Raw genomic sequence first — 13,077 nt, forward strand, 5'->3', positions numbered from 1 at the left:
GGCCACTCTATTTTCCCACTGTCACCTGATAGACTGGTGCAGCAGAACCTCACACATCAACCTCCTCAGGGAGTTCGCCCCAAAGCTGCCCTGTGGCACTAAAAACAACAGAGACATCCATGCAAGAGGCTACAGATGAAAGTATGGCCTTGTCAAGTCTTTGTGTTTTAGATGCCAATCTAGACAGTGGTGAGAGGCCATTAAACCTGTTCATACCCTAGAGGTTCAACTGCTGACAAAAGCATGATTTTGAAATAGATGGTAGTCATGCACAGCTAATATAAAACTTGAATTACCTAACCAGTAAATTAGTTTCTATTGTCAGATCCAGTACTGTGAAGCAATGATCCTTTTTCCTGAAATATTTACGATGTTCACCTGAGGCAAAGCCACTTCCATGTGCACCTTTGCTCTTTGTAAGTTCTAAATCCGGCTAAAATAACTGTCCTCTTGGCCACATCCCCAGGCCTGCATCTGTCTCACATTCGATGGCTTCAGTGGGCGGAGGTGCTGTTGTGACCCTCAATCTTCACACCCTGTAAGAGTGACATCCAGTGCCCGGCTCTAAAGCTGGAGCTCATCTCTATGTCCCTCCTGACCAGTGGCACACTGCCCTGCTGCACTTCGCCACCCTGCCAAATCTTTTAATAACCACTGGCTGCTGAATTCAGATGTGCCCCCCCCCGCCCCCCCCGCCCCCCCGCCTCCGCATCGACCAGCGGCTTTGTGGTTCTTTAGAGGCTCATATGCTAAATCCCCCTCCAAGCTGTTTTCGGGTCCCCAGAACACTGTAAACATCAGTGTCGTGTTTGTTTGCTGGACACTGGTGACCCTCTATTTTGGATTTGTTGTCCCCTTCTAAAGATGTTTTTTTTACATACTGTACCTAGAGCCTGACACCGTAGAAATAGGGTCTCAAAGTTTCGGAATGTGTTTATGCAGTTTGCCCAGTAGTTAATTTGTAACGGTTGGGTTCGTCTATGTTTGGCTGGATTTTTTTAATTCTATGCCAACTTCTCTGCCGGCCTCATTATGATTCAGCAGTAGTTGTTAGAGTGAGAATGCCATCTATCGTCTCTCAGGTGTAACTGCATGTTGCGGCAAAAAGACACTGGACTGGGATTCTTTGTAAATTAATTTCAGTTGTCATGGTGCATAATGCCCCTGATCCTCTGATAAATGATGTCAATCGTGTCAATCATGAGGATGGTAAGATCTGGTGAGAGGATGGGAAACTGGCTTAAGCCTCACTTTCTCATGGTCAATAAATCATGACCATGCTTCTTAGTAAAGAAACACTGTCCTACTCTGTCGACGACGGCCTCAGTGTCAGGAAGTATAACGAGTGTAACAAATTGCTTTACTGCATTCAAATACACATACATGCCAGGCACCGGCAGGAAAAAGGTAGCGATGGAGTTTATCAGACATTCGTCATGACAGAGCCAGCGAAAAAGAAGCAAAAACCGGAAATTGCCAATACTGCATAGTTTACCTTTAAAGAGCACAACTCCTTACATTTGTAAGGCTTTTGTTTTTAAGTCAGCAAGTTCCATGGCCATGTCACATCCATTATGTTTTATAGGAAATGTTTATGCTACACCTTTAATGGTGCGTTATGGATGTGACGTTATGGATGTTACATAATGTGAATTTACAAGACTGGAGACTTTATTAAACCTCAAAGCCGATAAAACATCTGTGTCTGTTGTGTGTGTGTGTGCTTGCCTGTCTGTATGTGTTTATGTGTGTGTGTGCTTGCCTGTCTGTATGTGTGTGACTGTGCATGTGTGCGTGCGTGCGTGCGTGCGTGTGTGTGTGTGTGTGTGTGTGTGTGTGTGTGTGTGTGTGTGTGTGCATGTGCGTGTGTGCACATGTACTTTATGCATGCAGATCACAAATGAGTGGGTATGGGTTAGGTTGCGGGCTCTTGAGACTGACATACCATAAATATTTTGTTATCTTGGGTGCAACGGTTCAGGTAGGGCTAGTTATTTCAGGGAGTGGCCACCAAGTTTCATGTTCCCTGGTGTTTCAGTAACCCGTGAATCCCTGACCAAAATTGATGACGGTAAAAGAAAAAAATAAATTTATTTTTTTATATTTTAAATGACTTGTTGTCCTGATTCTTCCTGTGTCTCTTAGTGGCCACTGAGGAAGCAATAATTTCATCGCTAGATTTTTCATGATTACTATTTCAATTGTTTCATATCAAAATTCACTACTTAATTATGTGTTTTATGTAGTTTGTCGAGGACTGGTTCAGACATGTCACATCCATAACGTGAAACAGTCACATCCATAACGCCAGTTTTTCCTACATAATGCATTACAAAAATGACGCATAGTTTCAAAAACACACTTTTTGTGTTCATTCAAGTCTCCTTCATGCTACATATATCATAGTTTCGGCAGTTTCCTTCAAAATTCACAGAGTTTGTAGAAAACCTGTAATCTCTTACAAAAGCGTGTCCATTTCATGTCACATCCATAACGCTGATAAAATGCTTTGTATTCTTAGGATGAAATTGATTATATGAAATTTGAGGATTTCTCAGTATTCAGAGGACATTCATTAAAAGTTATGCAAATGAATTCACTGATACTAATTTTGCCCCCACTCTAAGGCATTTTGTTTACCAATATGAGTCCAATTGTCACATCCATAACGCTGGAACTGCCCTGGAGCTTCTTCCATTTATTGAAATAAATTCCAATATTTGACCAGCTGGAGGCTATTTGGCACATTCTTTCCTGTTGTTACACATTAACAAGCTGACTCCAATAAATATTTCTATAATGGGTCTGAAATATCTATCTATCTATCTATCTATCTATCTATCTATCTATCTATCTATACAAGAGTATCCGGACATGTATGCAGCATAGTCTGAATCACATAAGCTAAATTATATTTCACAAAACAAGCTGACACCATGAATCTTTGGAACGACTTTATTTGAATGTTACCTCAAAATTGGGTATAGTCATACACAAGTAAACAACATCATAACATCCTTTGTTAAACAACCCTTGTTCCTTACTGTAACAAACATAACAAACTGGGGTCCCAGTCCCATAAGTACAAATATAGTCATCTTTTATATTGTGGAACTAATTATTAATAACTAATTATTTGCTAACAACTGGTAGTAACTACCAGAGTAACCTACACTCTTAAAACCAATGTGTTGAAAACAACACAACTTACGTTGTTTTTAACACATCTCTGTTTCCAGATAGGGACAACCCAGTTTGTGTTGTTTCCTTTTTTTATTTGTTACACAATATGTGTTGAAAATAACACAGCTTGCGTTGAAAACAACACAACTTCCGTTGTTTTTTTAACACAGCTCTGTGTCCAGATAGGAACAACACATTCGTTTTAAGAGTGTAGTGTGGGGCATGTGGTGGATTTGTAATTATGCTGCATATTCAGTATACCGTAATTATAGTCAACACAATTGGACACATGGGCATTGCACAGACCCAGAGACATTTGTCATGGGTGCATCATGTAAATGTGAAAATGGTGATGTCCTTGTTTCCCCTCATCCTCCACTCTGATATCCTCTGAAATAAGAGACTAAATATTAGAAAGGACCGTAAATACAGAAGATGAGGTTAGTGTTCTGTATTTGTTAGTTTAGACTGACAAAAACATGTAGTTGTTTGGAATAAATACTTCCAGGACAAATATATGTCTGTATGTCCCTCTCCATCTTTCTTCTGACTGTGTGTGTGTGTGTGTGTGTGTGTGTGTGTGTGTGTGTGTGTGTGTGTGTGTGTTGTGGTTGCTTCCTGAATCATCTACCTGTTCACTGTGCTGGTCCTTTGGCAGCATCGAACATCTTCTTGCGGCCCTCCATACCTGACATGGCCTCCACATTCTTCCTCCAGTCGCTCACCTCCACTGTCTTTTCCTGAGGACACACACACATACACACATACACACACACACACACACGCAATTTTAACAGATTTCAACAGATGGCATACCATGCTATGCGGTAGTTTTGCTGTTGGTAAAGTGAATGTGTGTCTTGTTTGTCCAGGCCACAGTCAGATCCCTGATGCGCACCTTCTCTGTGTCCTCCTTCTTGACCGACTTGAGGTTGGCCCGCAGGTCCATGGACACCTTGTGCTTGGAGCCCAACAGGGAACGCAAGATGGCGTCTGCAGACACTCGGACCCTCCGCAGGGCGGGCCGCTTGAACTTGCCCCTCAGGTCCAGCACCTTGATGTTCAGGTCCTTAATCTGGGCGACAGAGCAGAAGAGAGACACACATTCTCTTCCAGTCAGTCACTTTGGCATTACCTATAACAGAGGTTTTCAACCAGGGGTCCGCGGCCCACTTGTGGTCCGTGAAGACATTGCTGGTGGTCTCTAACCATGGATTCAGTAATGTAGTTGCAATGAAGAAATCAGTGTTTTTATTCCGTGGTGGTCCTGGGGTTACGTAATTAGTCAGAATGGTGGTCCCTAGTCAACAATCAGTTGAAAACCCCTGACCTATAAGTTATAGGGTGCTAGAAATGTATTAGTGATGTATCAACGAGCTTTGATACACCCCTCTACATTAAGATAACATATGGAATGTTAAAAGGGAAGTCTTGTGGGGCCAACTATGATGCTGATAATGGAACTCTCTTGAAAGGGTCCATATCCAAAAGGTGATGTCGTGCTGTATTTGTATCAAGAACTTCTTCTGCAGTGTTGTTGTATACAGTATCATCCAGGAAGCAACAATATGTTGGTGCAGGGAGGTGGTGGGAGAGAGACATAGTGTAGCAGAGTTAAACAATAAAGTTAATAAGGCAAACAGGAAACACACACACTTCACAGAGAACAATTCAACACAAAAAATCATATTATGTCAGTATTATGATCAGTGTGCCATGATGGAGTGTAATGAGAGTGTGTGTGATGCATGGCCCTCCACACCTCTCTGGTGTTGTGCATGACTTTGGCCTCGATGTCGTATCTCTCCTCGTCCACCACGTCAACCTTGGCGTGCAGCTCTCGGCACAGGTCCTATACGCAGAAACAACTGTGTGAACAATGTTGCCAAATGGGCAGTCCTCTTTCATCTTGCTTCTCACTATATTTCAATCCAAAACTCAGTACTGCAGGACTGTATGTAGCTCTCTGTTTTAGGTGTAGTAAGATGTGTCAATTCTTATGATGACTGCAGCAGATGATGTGATGGGTGTGACACAATTGTGGCACAGATGTTACTCGGGTGTGACCCAGCCCATTGTGGTGTGGTTAGGCAGAGCTGCTAACTCTCACACATTGAGAGTGAGATTCGTTCATTTGATTCTCTGCACACGCTCTTACACCAATCAAATGCGTGAGGGTTGGCAGCTGTGGGTTAGGGCTGTTAGCCAACCCAGTGTGGTCAACCACTATGATGCACAATGATGGGAAGGATGATGCACACTGCTCTGGGGCTGCTTTCCTGCTGCTGAGGAGTGTTCTCAGATTAGGTTAAATCAGGGGGGGGTGATGAGGGTGGGGCTCAGGTTTACAGTCTGGGTCATGGATAGGACAGCTTGACTGTATGAAGAACACTTTCCTGTAATAGTTTTGGGTCTTTCACAAGGGGTCTAAAGGCCTATCTGTTCAACATGCACTTAGTTTATTAAGCGTTTCTTATGCGTTATGGTTTGTATTTATTTTCATTTGGCTATTGATTGAATTGATATTGTTGTTTATTATTGCTATTCTCCTTAATGTAGTCTTAGCAACTTTTTAAATTGTTTACTGTCAAATTTAACTTTGTATTGTTATTTGTATGTCACTTTGGACCATAACCATAACCATAACCATGTTAGGGTGAAGGGCTAAGTTTCGGGTTAAGTTGAACAGTACTGGCCACTGTATGGGGCTGTGTTTGGACAGATTGCTGGTCAGCAGCCGAGGAGCTTTCTTATGTGTGTTTGTGTCAGGGGGAGGGCAATGGGCATGGGGGGAGTTAGGGTGAGGATCACAGGAGGGTGTGACTGTATGAAGGACAGGTTAGGGTGATGATCATAGGTAGGAGCAGGGTGTGACTGTATGAAGGACAGGTTAGGGTGTACACTTGTGTGGTACGGTTGTGTTTAATGTAACAGAACAGTCACAGACCTAGAGCTGCTATACAGGCTGCTGGTCTACAGCAAGAAACGTGATCTCACATGAGGTTGTGTTGGTCGAACAGGATTTAGGGCTGAGGGAAGGGGGGGGGGGGACTGTATGATGGTCAGGCTAGGAGGTAAGGTTAAGTTTAGGGTCATGTTTGAGGTGACAGGGGTGAGAACCTGTAGCTGTGTCATAGACAGGCCGCTGGTCTGCAGGGGAGGTGCCTTCTCCTCCAGGTAGCGCTGCTTCTCCTCCTCCTTGTCCACGGTTTCCTGCTCCAGCTCCTCCTTGGCCCTGGCCACCATCAGGCTCTGGAACACATATAGACACATTTTACACTCCATAACCAGAAGATATATACGTACAGAAACACACACACACACACACACACACACAATTAGACTCTGATACATGGTACACTTAAAGGCCGTTGCAACATTTGGTCGGTTGACGAGCATCTGTAACGCAGCACCGTTAATTCGGACACACCTCCATCGGCTTGTTAACGGCACTTTCAAACCGTTGGGAAAAGGTTAGCTCTGATTGGCTGTTTGACTTCCCTACCTCTTGGTTAGAGTGTAGCGTGCACTTTATGTGCAGAGTGCTGTGAACATGCTAAGCTAGCACTGCTTAGTTTACATTTTGTTTTATATAGTATACACACACTGAGCTAGCTAGCACCAGAATGTAGCCTACGTGATGGGTAACGATGGGGTGTCATTGTATGCACAGACTTTTTCAGCCACATAAAGGCAACACAAAGTGACTAAGCGGTCAATCAGCATTGAAGCTAGTGCTTTATACCGACAGCATCTATTCAATGACAAAATGTGAACCAAACGTGACTACTGTGGTACTTTAATTAGGTTGTCTCCACCATCTAACACACTGATCACCTGATAGGTAATCTGTTGAGAGGCCCAGAGCAATAGGCAGAAACTCACCTTGAGCATCAGCTTCCGTGAAGCCGAGATTTTGGATTTTCTCTGTATGGAGCAGACAGAAAGGTGGAAAACTATTTCATAGCAGTTAATTTCTTATTTTTGTTTTTAATCAGGCCTATGGTTCTTAGATATATCATGACATATCTAGATACTAAGCAGAGCATTAAATATTATTACTGTTAATTAGAACTGTTAATAGATTTCCGAACTACTATCATGAAAAGGAAAATGGTAATCTCACCTCTTGTCTGTGAAGGAGAAAAGCAGAGATTGTAAATTAGACACATAAATGTTTGCAGGTTGGCTTTACCATATCCACACCACAATTCTTATATTCAAGTAATGCACTAGAGTACACTGCAGTGCATTGGTGTGTAGTATTCTACACTGTATTGCCTCTGTCAGGACTGACCTGTCTTTATGAGCTGAATGTCTTTCATCGGTCATTACTGTGTCTTTGAATCACTATATAGCTGCTTAGATGCCTGACACACACACACATACACACACACACACACACACACACACACACACACACTCACACACACACACACACACACACACACACACACACACACACACACACACACACACACACACACACACAAACACACACACACACACACACAACCACACACACAAACACCAAACACACACACACACACACACACACAACCACACACACAATCACCAAACACACACACATACGCACACACACGCACACAAGCTGTCATAAAAACTGCACATGCTCACCTTTGCTCAGGCATCTTGGCTGGTGCTTGTTTAACCTGAAAGACAAAAATAACATAATTTGTTCTAGTAGTCATCTGTGGCCATGTCCAAACTGGCCCTTTTGTTTCCTCCCCGTAAGTATGCACTTTTAAGACAGCTCGGGTTTCAGCTTTCATTGTTCACAATGGACTTTCCAGTGAGTGAGTGTTAGAGCATCCAGCCCTAATCCTCCACCAGGACCACTGGCTGCCATTTGAGGAGCCCTCTGTATAGCATGGACTTTATGCGATACAGTGCTGTGTATGTGTGTGTGTTTGTGTGAATATCTCTCTCTCTCTCTCTCTCTCTCTCTCTCTCTCTCTGATGCTTTTCTAAGTTGATATTTTAGGAGGCACAAATGAGCTATGATTGATAAATCTTTTGTTGATAGTCAGCTATGCTTAGGGGTTGATGTGATGTCACAGGTCATCTGATCCCCTCGTCCCTCGCCTCTACACGATGCTTCCCGTCAGCCTGGCCTCTTTCACTGACAGGGGGCTAAACCTTCTTCCAACCCCCCCCCCACACACACACATACACAGCACCGCTGTCACCAAAAAAGAAAGTGTTGGCAGACACAAAGAGGTCTGGAAAGGCTCAGGCATGGCAACTATTTCAGTCCAGATAACAGTCCAGTCCCAGCTTTCTCCTCCTGCTGCCTCTCTAGCCAGAGCTCTCGCTCTCGGCTCCCTAAATAGCCTCCTGTCAGCTTCTTAAAAAGGACACGCAAGCACCACGGTCATCTAGAAGAATTCCACAAAAGCACACACTGGGTCTGGGGGAAACAAGAGTCCTGACTCAAGTCTGTGTTTGTTGATTATAACTCACACATGATACATGCCATTGGTTTAGATGTAAATTATCATCCAAATCCTGAATAGACATCATGTAGAGAAATTGGAAATGTCATTGAAAACCTGAAAGGAGACTATCTGAAGATGGTGAAAAGAGTTGATAAACAAATGTGTAGATCATATCAATTTTACATTCAAAAGTGCATTACCACAGCATGGATAGGATACAGGTGTCCCATTTAGCCTGAGAATCCTACAGTATTGTAAATGGTTCTGTGCCATATTTGATAGCATGAACTGGAAAATGGCAAGATGGTAAAACAAAAACATTGTGTGTACAATCTATAGCTATTATAGCATGAGGTTTCCAATATGTGTCCATTCCTTGGGACTCGCCTACTCTTGTGTGAAGTGTGAGACATTGCTAAACCATTACAAAAGTAACAGGACTGGTTACTTATTCCTTACTAGTCTCTTCATCTCAACATTTCAATGTGTAACTCTATCCTCTGAGTAATAAAACATTTCAAAACATTTGTATGAGTCTTATAAATAAAGCTCTACCACATCTGTATAGTTGTTTTTATGTTAATTATACATTGCAGAAATACATGAATAAATCATGTGTAGGCCTATTTAAATGCTATGCTCCAGAATCTCTGATATACTGTATATCTAATCTAATTGAAATATATGGCAATGTATGAAAATTGAAATATATGATTGAAGAGAAGAATGTGATGTGTCTTACCTCTGTGAGTTGCTTGGGAGAGGAGGACAATGGACTTGGGAGAGGAGGACAATGATGCTGGAGGACAATGCCCTGCAATATATAATCTGAAGCCCAGGGGTCTTTGTCCGCCACAAGGAGATATTAATAGACATTCAGGACAGGCCCTCCCCTTGCACACACACACACACACACACACACACACATGCACATGCATACTGTCAACATCAGAAGTGGCTTGTCTTATCCATCACTTCTGCTGTAAGACTTTCCACAGATGCAGCTGTGCTTCACTCTATCTCTCGTTGTCCCTGTCCCTCCCTCCTTCACTCTCTGTCATCCTCTTTCCTCTCTCTGTCATCCTCTTTCCTCTCTCTGTCATCCTCTTTCCTCTCTCTGTCTCTTTCTCTCCTCAATCCTCTGGACAAGTGAGCAAGGGCCGAGGGCAGGCCTTCTGGCCCCCATATCATCCCCCATAAATGCCACGAGGAGACGCAGGCATGCAGGAAACGCTGGACGCCTGCTAAAAGGGAAGGCCCAGAGAGCCTCTCCAAACTGCCCAGAGCCTCCAGGGCTGCTTGCCGTGGCGTACAGTGCCCTGTGGGTCTGAGAGACACCACGTGTCCAATCATGCAAAGCCATAGCTTTTACACCAACACATTTAACCTTTGTGCCAGTTTTTTTTCTTCTTCTTTTGACATTTCACATGAAAAGGCCTTCAGGTATAGCAGACACCGCAATTTACGAATGCAACAGATTCCAATCAAACCTGCATATTGAGGAGCCATTAAGAGACACACACACAGACACACACACACAAAGTCACACACTTATTTATGGATTTTAGCTGAGGAATTCCTTTGTTCCAGCTGGATACAGTAATGTTCTTCTGAACTCTGTGGGTTTATTATTTAAGCTGCGAGGACCTCATTGTGTTTCTACGTTTTCCTATTATTATTATTATATGCAATGGGAGTCTATGGCAGCCCATAGAACCGTATGGTAAAAAGTTGGGAAATTTGGCACACTGATTGGGGACGGTCCCATGATTCATGTCACCAAGTTTCATGTCGGCAACTCGAACCCTCTAGCGCCACCAACAGGCCAAAGTTAACTTTTGACCTGTTGGTCCGATTTTCAAAAGTCAGGTATTGTTGGAATCCTTGGACCAAGCCGAGTTCAACACACCCTATGACGTCATTTCCGCCATGATGGATTTTCCGCCATTTTGGATTTCATCAAAAACACTTAAAATGTATCAGGGGTCACATACTTTCTCTGATTCCCACCAAATTTGACACAGATCATCTTCAGACCAAGCCTCACAAAAGTTATCACTTTTTGTCTTCGGAAGTATTACCGTTCGCCCGTAAAAGCCAATCAAAATTTGCGGCGAAGCCGCCAAACAGGAAGTGAGCTCATATCTCAGCAACCCTTGCATGTATCAAAACCAATCTTGGTTTTGTGTGTGTGTGTGTGTGTGTGTGTGTGTGTGTGTGTGTGTGTGTGTGTGTGTGTGTGTGTGAAAGAGAGAGAGAGAGAGAGTAGGTAAGTATGTGAGTGAGTGAGTAAGTGAGCAAATGATGAGCAAGTGAGTCAGTAAGTGTGTGAATGAGTAATGTAATTCACAAACATGCCTTTTGGCCTGTAGCTGCTGCTGTGCTTAGAATTAAATTGTACTAGTGGTGTCTGGTAATACTGTGAAAGGTCCTTAGGTCAACTGAGGGCAACTTGTCACATCAATATAATTTATTCGGCCGCCATATTTGATTTGATCAAAAACACCAACAATTTCGCACAGGTCACAAATTTCATCTGATCTTCACCATAATTGGCACAGACCATCTTCAGACCATGCCTTGTCACTTCATTTATTTCTGTAACAATTGATAAAAGCGTTCGCCCGTCACATCCCATCGAAATTTGTGGCGAAGCCACTAAACAGGAAGTGAGCTCATATCTCAGCAATCGTTGCATGTATCAAAACCAAACTTGGTACATGGACTCATGACCCCATCAGGTGAATGCCGAATAAATTTTGTGACCTTTGACCTCTAGGGTCACTGCAATTAGCAAAAATGCATTTTGCCTGGTAACTTTTGACGTGCTAGACGTGAAACTTGCTTTGACAGCTTATGGCCATACGTCTGATTGCAGCATTGAGCTAACAGCATTTCGTTGCCATGGTTCCGCCGGCCTATCTGCTTGGCCCCCTCATTGCTGCTTGCAGCTATATTTGAATTTGAATTTGAATTTGAGAGAGAGAAACACAAAGACACACAGAAACACACACACACATGTATACACAACACAAGACAGATAGAAACACATACTGAGAGATACACAGCGGACAAGGCTCAGTTTGTGAGCATGAATGTCTTCTCCCTGTCCGTGTGGCTAAGTAATATGTGGCAGACCACCACCCAAGAGATAAAGTAAACAAAGCATTAATTTATTAGCTGCAGACATTGCTAATCTTATTGAAAGGCTGAGAAGAATGCAATTCTGAGTGTACTGCTGGCAATGGCCTGTTAACTAAACATAGAGTACTCAGCCAGCTGATGCTGCCACTCTGCCTTTTGTTATCTTTGTGTCTCTCAATCTGTGTTTGTGTGTGTGTGTGTGTGTGTGAAAGAGAGAGAGAGAGAGAGAGAGAGAGAGAGAGAGAGACAGTCTCCTGTGAGCCTCTTCACCACCACATCAGCATCACTTTGACTCCAAATCGCTTCCCAGAAATCATCTTCTATCTCCAACATCTCCTGCCGAGAAGACAGCACTTGATTTGATTTGTCCTGACAACATTTCACCCTCTCATTTGTACTGGTCACTTTCCCAGTACCTCTGAAGTTGTCCCTTCAGAGAAAACAGAGTTTGAAGCACTCCGTAGGCAGCACCAGGTGACTCACCACAGCTGAGAGCACAGCTGACTGGCACACCTGAGCCCGATTGGGAGTTTCATCTACAGAGCTACTTCAGAGCCGCGCACAATGTTAACCTGACAGTAGGTGTGCCATGATTTACATTAGATTAATGACTTTATTACCAGAGCTTGCTGGGTGTTGCTCTACTACCGGATGGTCTAATCCAGTTGTGCGTTTCTCAAAACCATAGTTGCTAATCTGTTAGCAACTTACCGGTAGTTGGTTGGCTTTGGGAAATTGCATTGCAATCAACAAAGTGACTAACTTAGTTAGTAACCATGGTTTTGGGAAACACGGCCCTGAGCGGTAGAGAAAAGAGTGGTGACACTCCCATAAAATACTGTGGAAAAAGATGACAGCGCTTTTCCATGCCAGTTTCCAGGTTATGGGAGTTTTGGAACTGAAAACGGCCGATCACTTGGTCAGTAGTCATTGTCAATGAGTTACTACAGTGGGCAGTGCTTCGACTTGGCCAGCTTCACTCGCGGTCCGTGCGTGGGATCACGCGATATCACGCGACTTTAATTTGTATTTTTCCAGTGAGACGCTGCAACAACCCAAACAACCGGTAGATGGCTCAAGTGAGCAGGGTGTCTCGTAAAAAGAAATGGAGCCTGGAAAACCCTACACAGACTTAACTACAGACTTTAGCAGACTGGTTTAGAAATAATAGGCAGAAATATGCCTGCCCTGCCCTAATAAAGAAATATTTGGTTAACTGCGAGTGAATCCCGTTTGCAGCCGTAGAAGAAACGCAAGACAAATTAAACATTCTGTTTTTCTCCGAGTGCAA

The 13,077-nt window shown here is 43.3% G+C and overlaps 1 protein-coding gene across 1 annotated transcript; it reads right to left on the reverse strand.

The window, feature by feature from the left end:
• Positions 1–3,299: 3,299 nt before the first annotated feature.
• On the reverse strand, positions 3,300–9,482 carry tnni1b (troponin I type 1b (skeletal, slow)). The gene is made up of 9 exons (XM_048255920.1): positions 9,385–9,482; positions 7,822–7,856; positions 7,310–7,316; positions 7,069–7,110; positions 6,304–6,435; positions 4,946–5,035; positions 4,082–4,258; positions 3,815–3,923; positions 3,300–3,573 (listed from the first exon to the last, which is right to left on the reverse strand). The coding sequence occupies exons 2-8, from the start codon at positions 7,833–7,835 to the stop codon at positions 3,819–3,821; spliced, it is 567 nt and encodes a 188-aa protein (XP_048111877.1). The 5' UTR covers positions 7,836–7,856; positions 9,385–9,482; the 3' UTR covers positions 3,300–3,573; positions 3,815–3,818.
• Positions 9,483–13,077: the final 3,595 nt, after the last annotated feature.

The sequence above is a fragment of the Alosa alosa genome, chromosome 10, assembly GCF_017589495.1.
Source record: "Alosa alosa isolate M-15738 ecotype Scorff River chromosome 10, AALO_Geno_1.1, whole genome shotgun sequence".
NCBI classification, from domain to species: domain Eukaryota; kingdom Metazoa; phylum Chordata; class Actinopteri; order Clupeiformes; family Clupeidae; genus Alosa; species Alosa alosa.

What these genes read in the sequence shown, in the direction of transcription:
- tnni1b (XM_048255920.1), bottom strand. An exon ending in TCATGCACAACACCAGAGAG is followed by an intron (nt 4,259 to 4,945) that starts GTGTGGAGGGCC and finishes TCTGTCGCCCAG; the next exon opens with ATTAAGGACCTGAACATCAA. An exon ending in AGAAGGAGGACACAGAGAAG is followed by an intron (nt 3,924 to 4,081) that starts GTGCGCATCAGG and finishes GTGTGTCCTCAG; the next exon opens with GAAAAGACAGTGGAGGTGAG.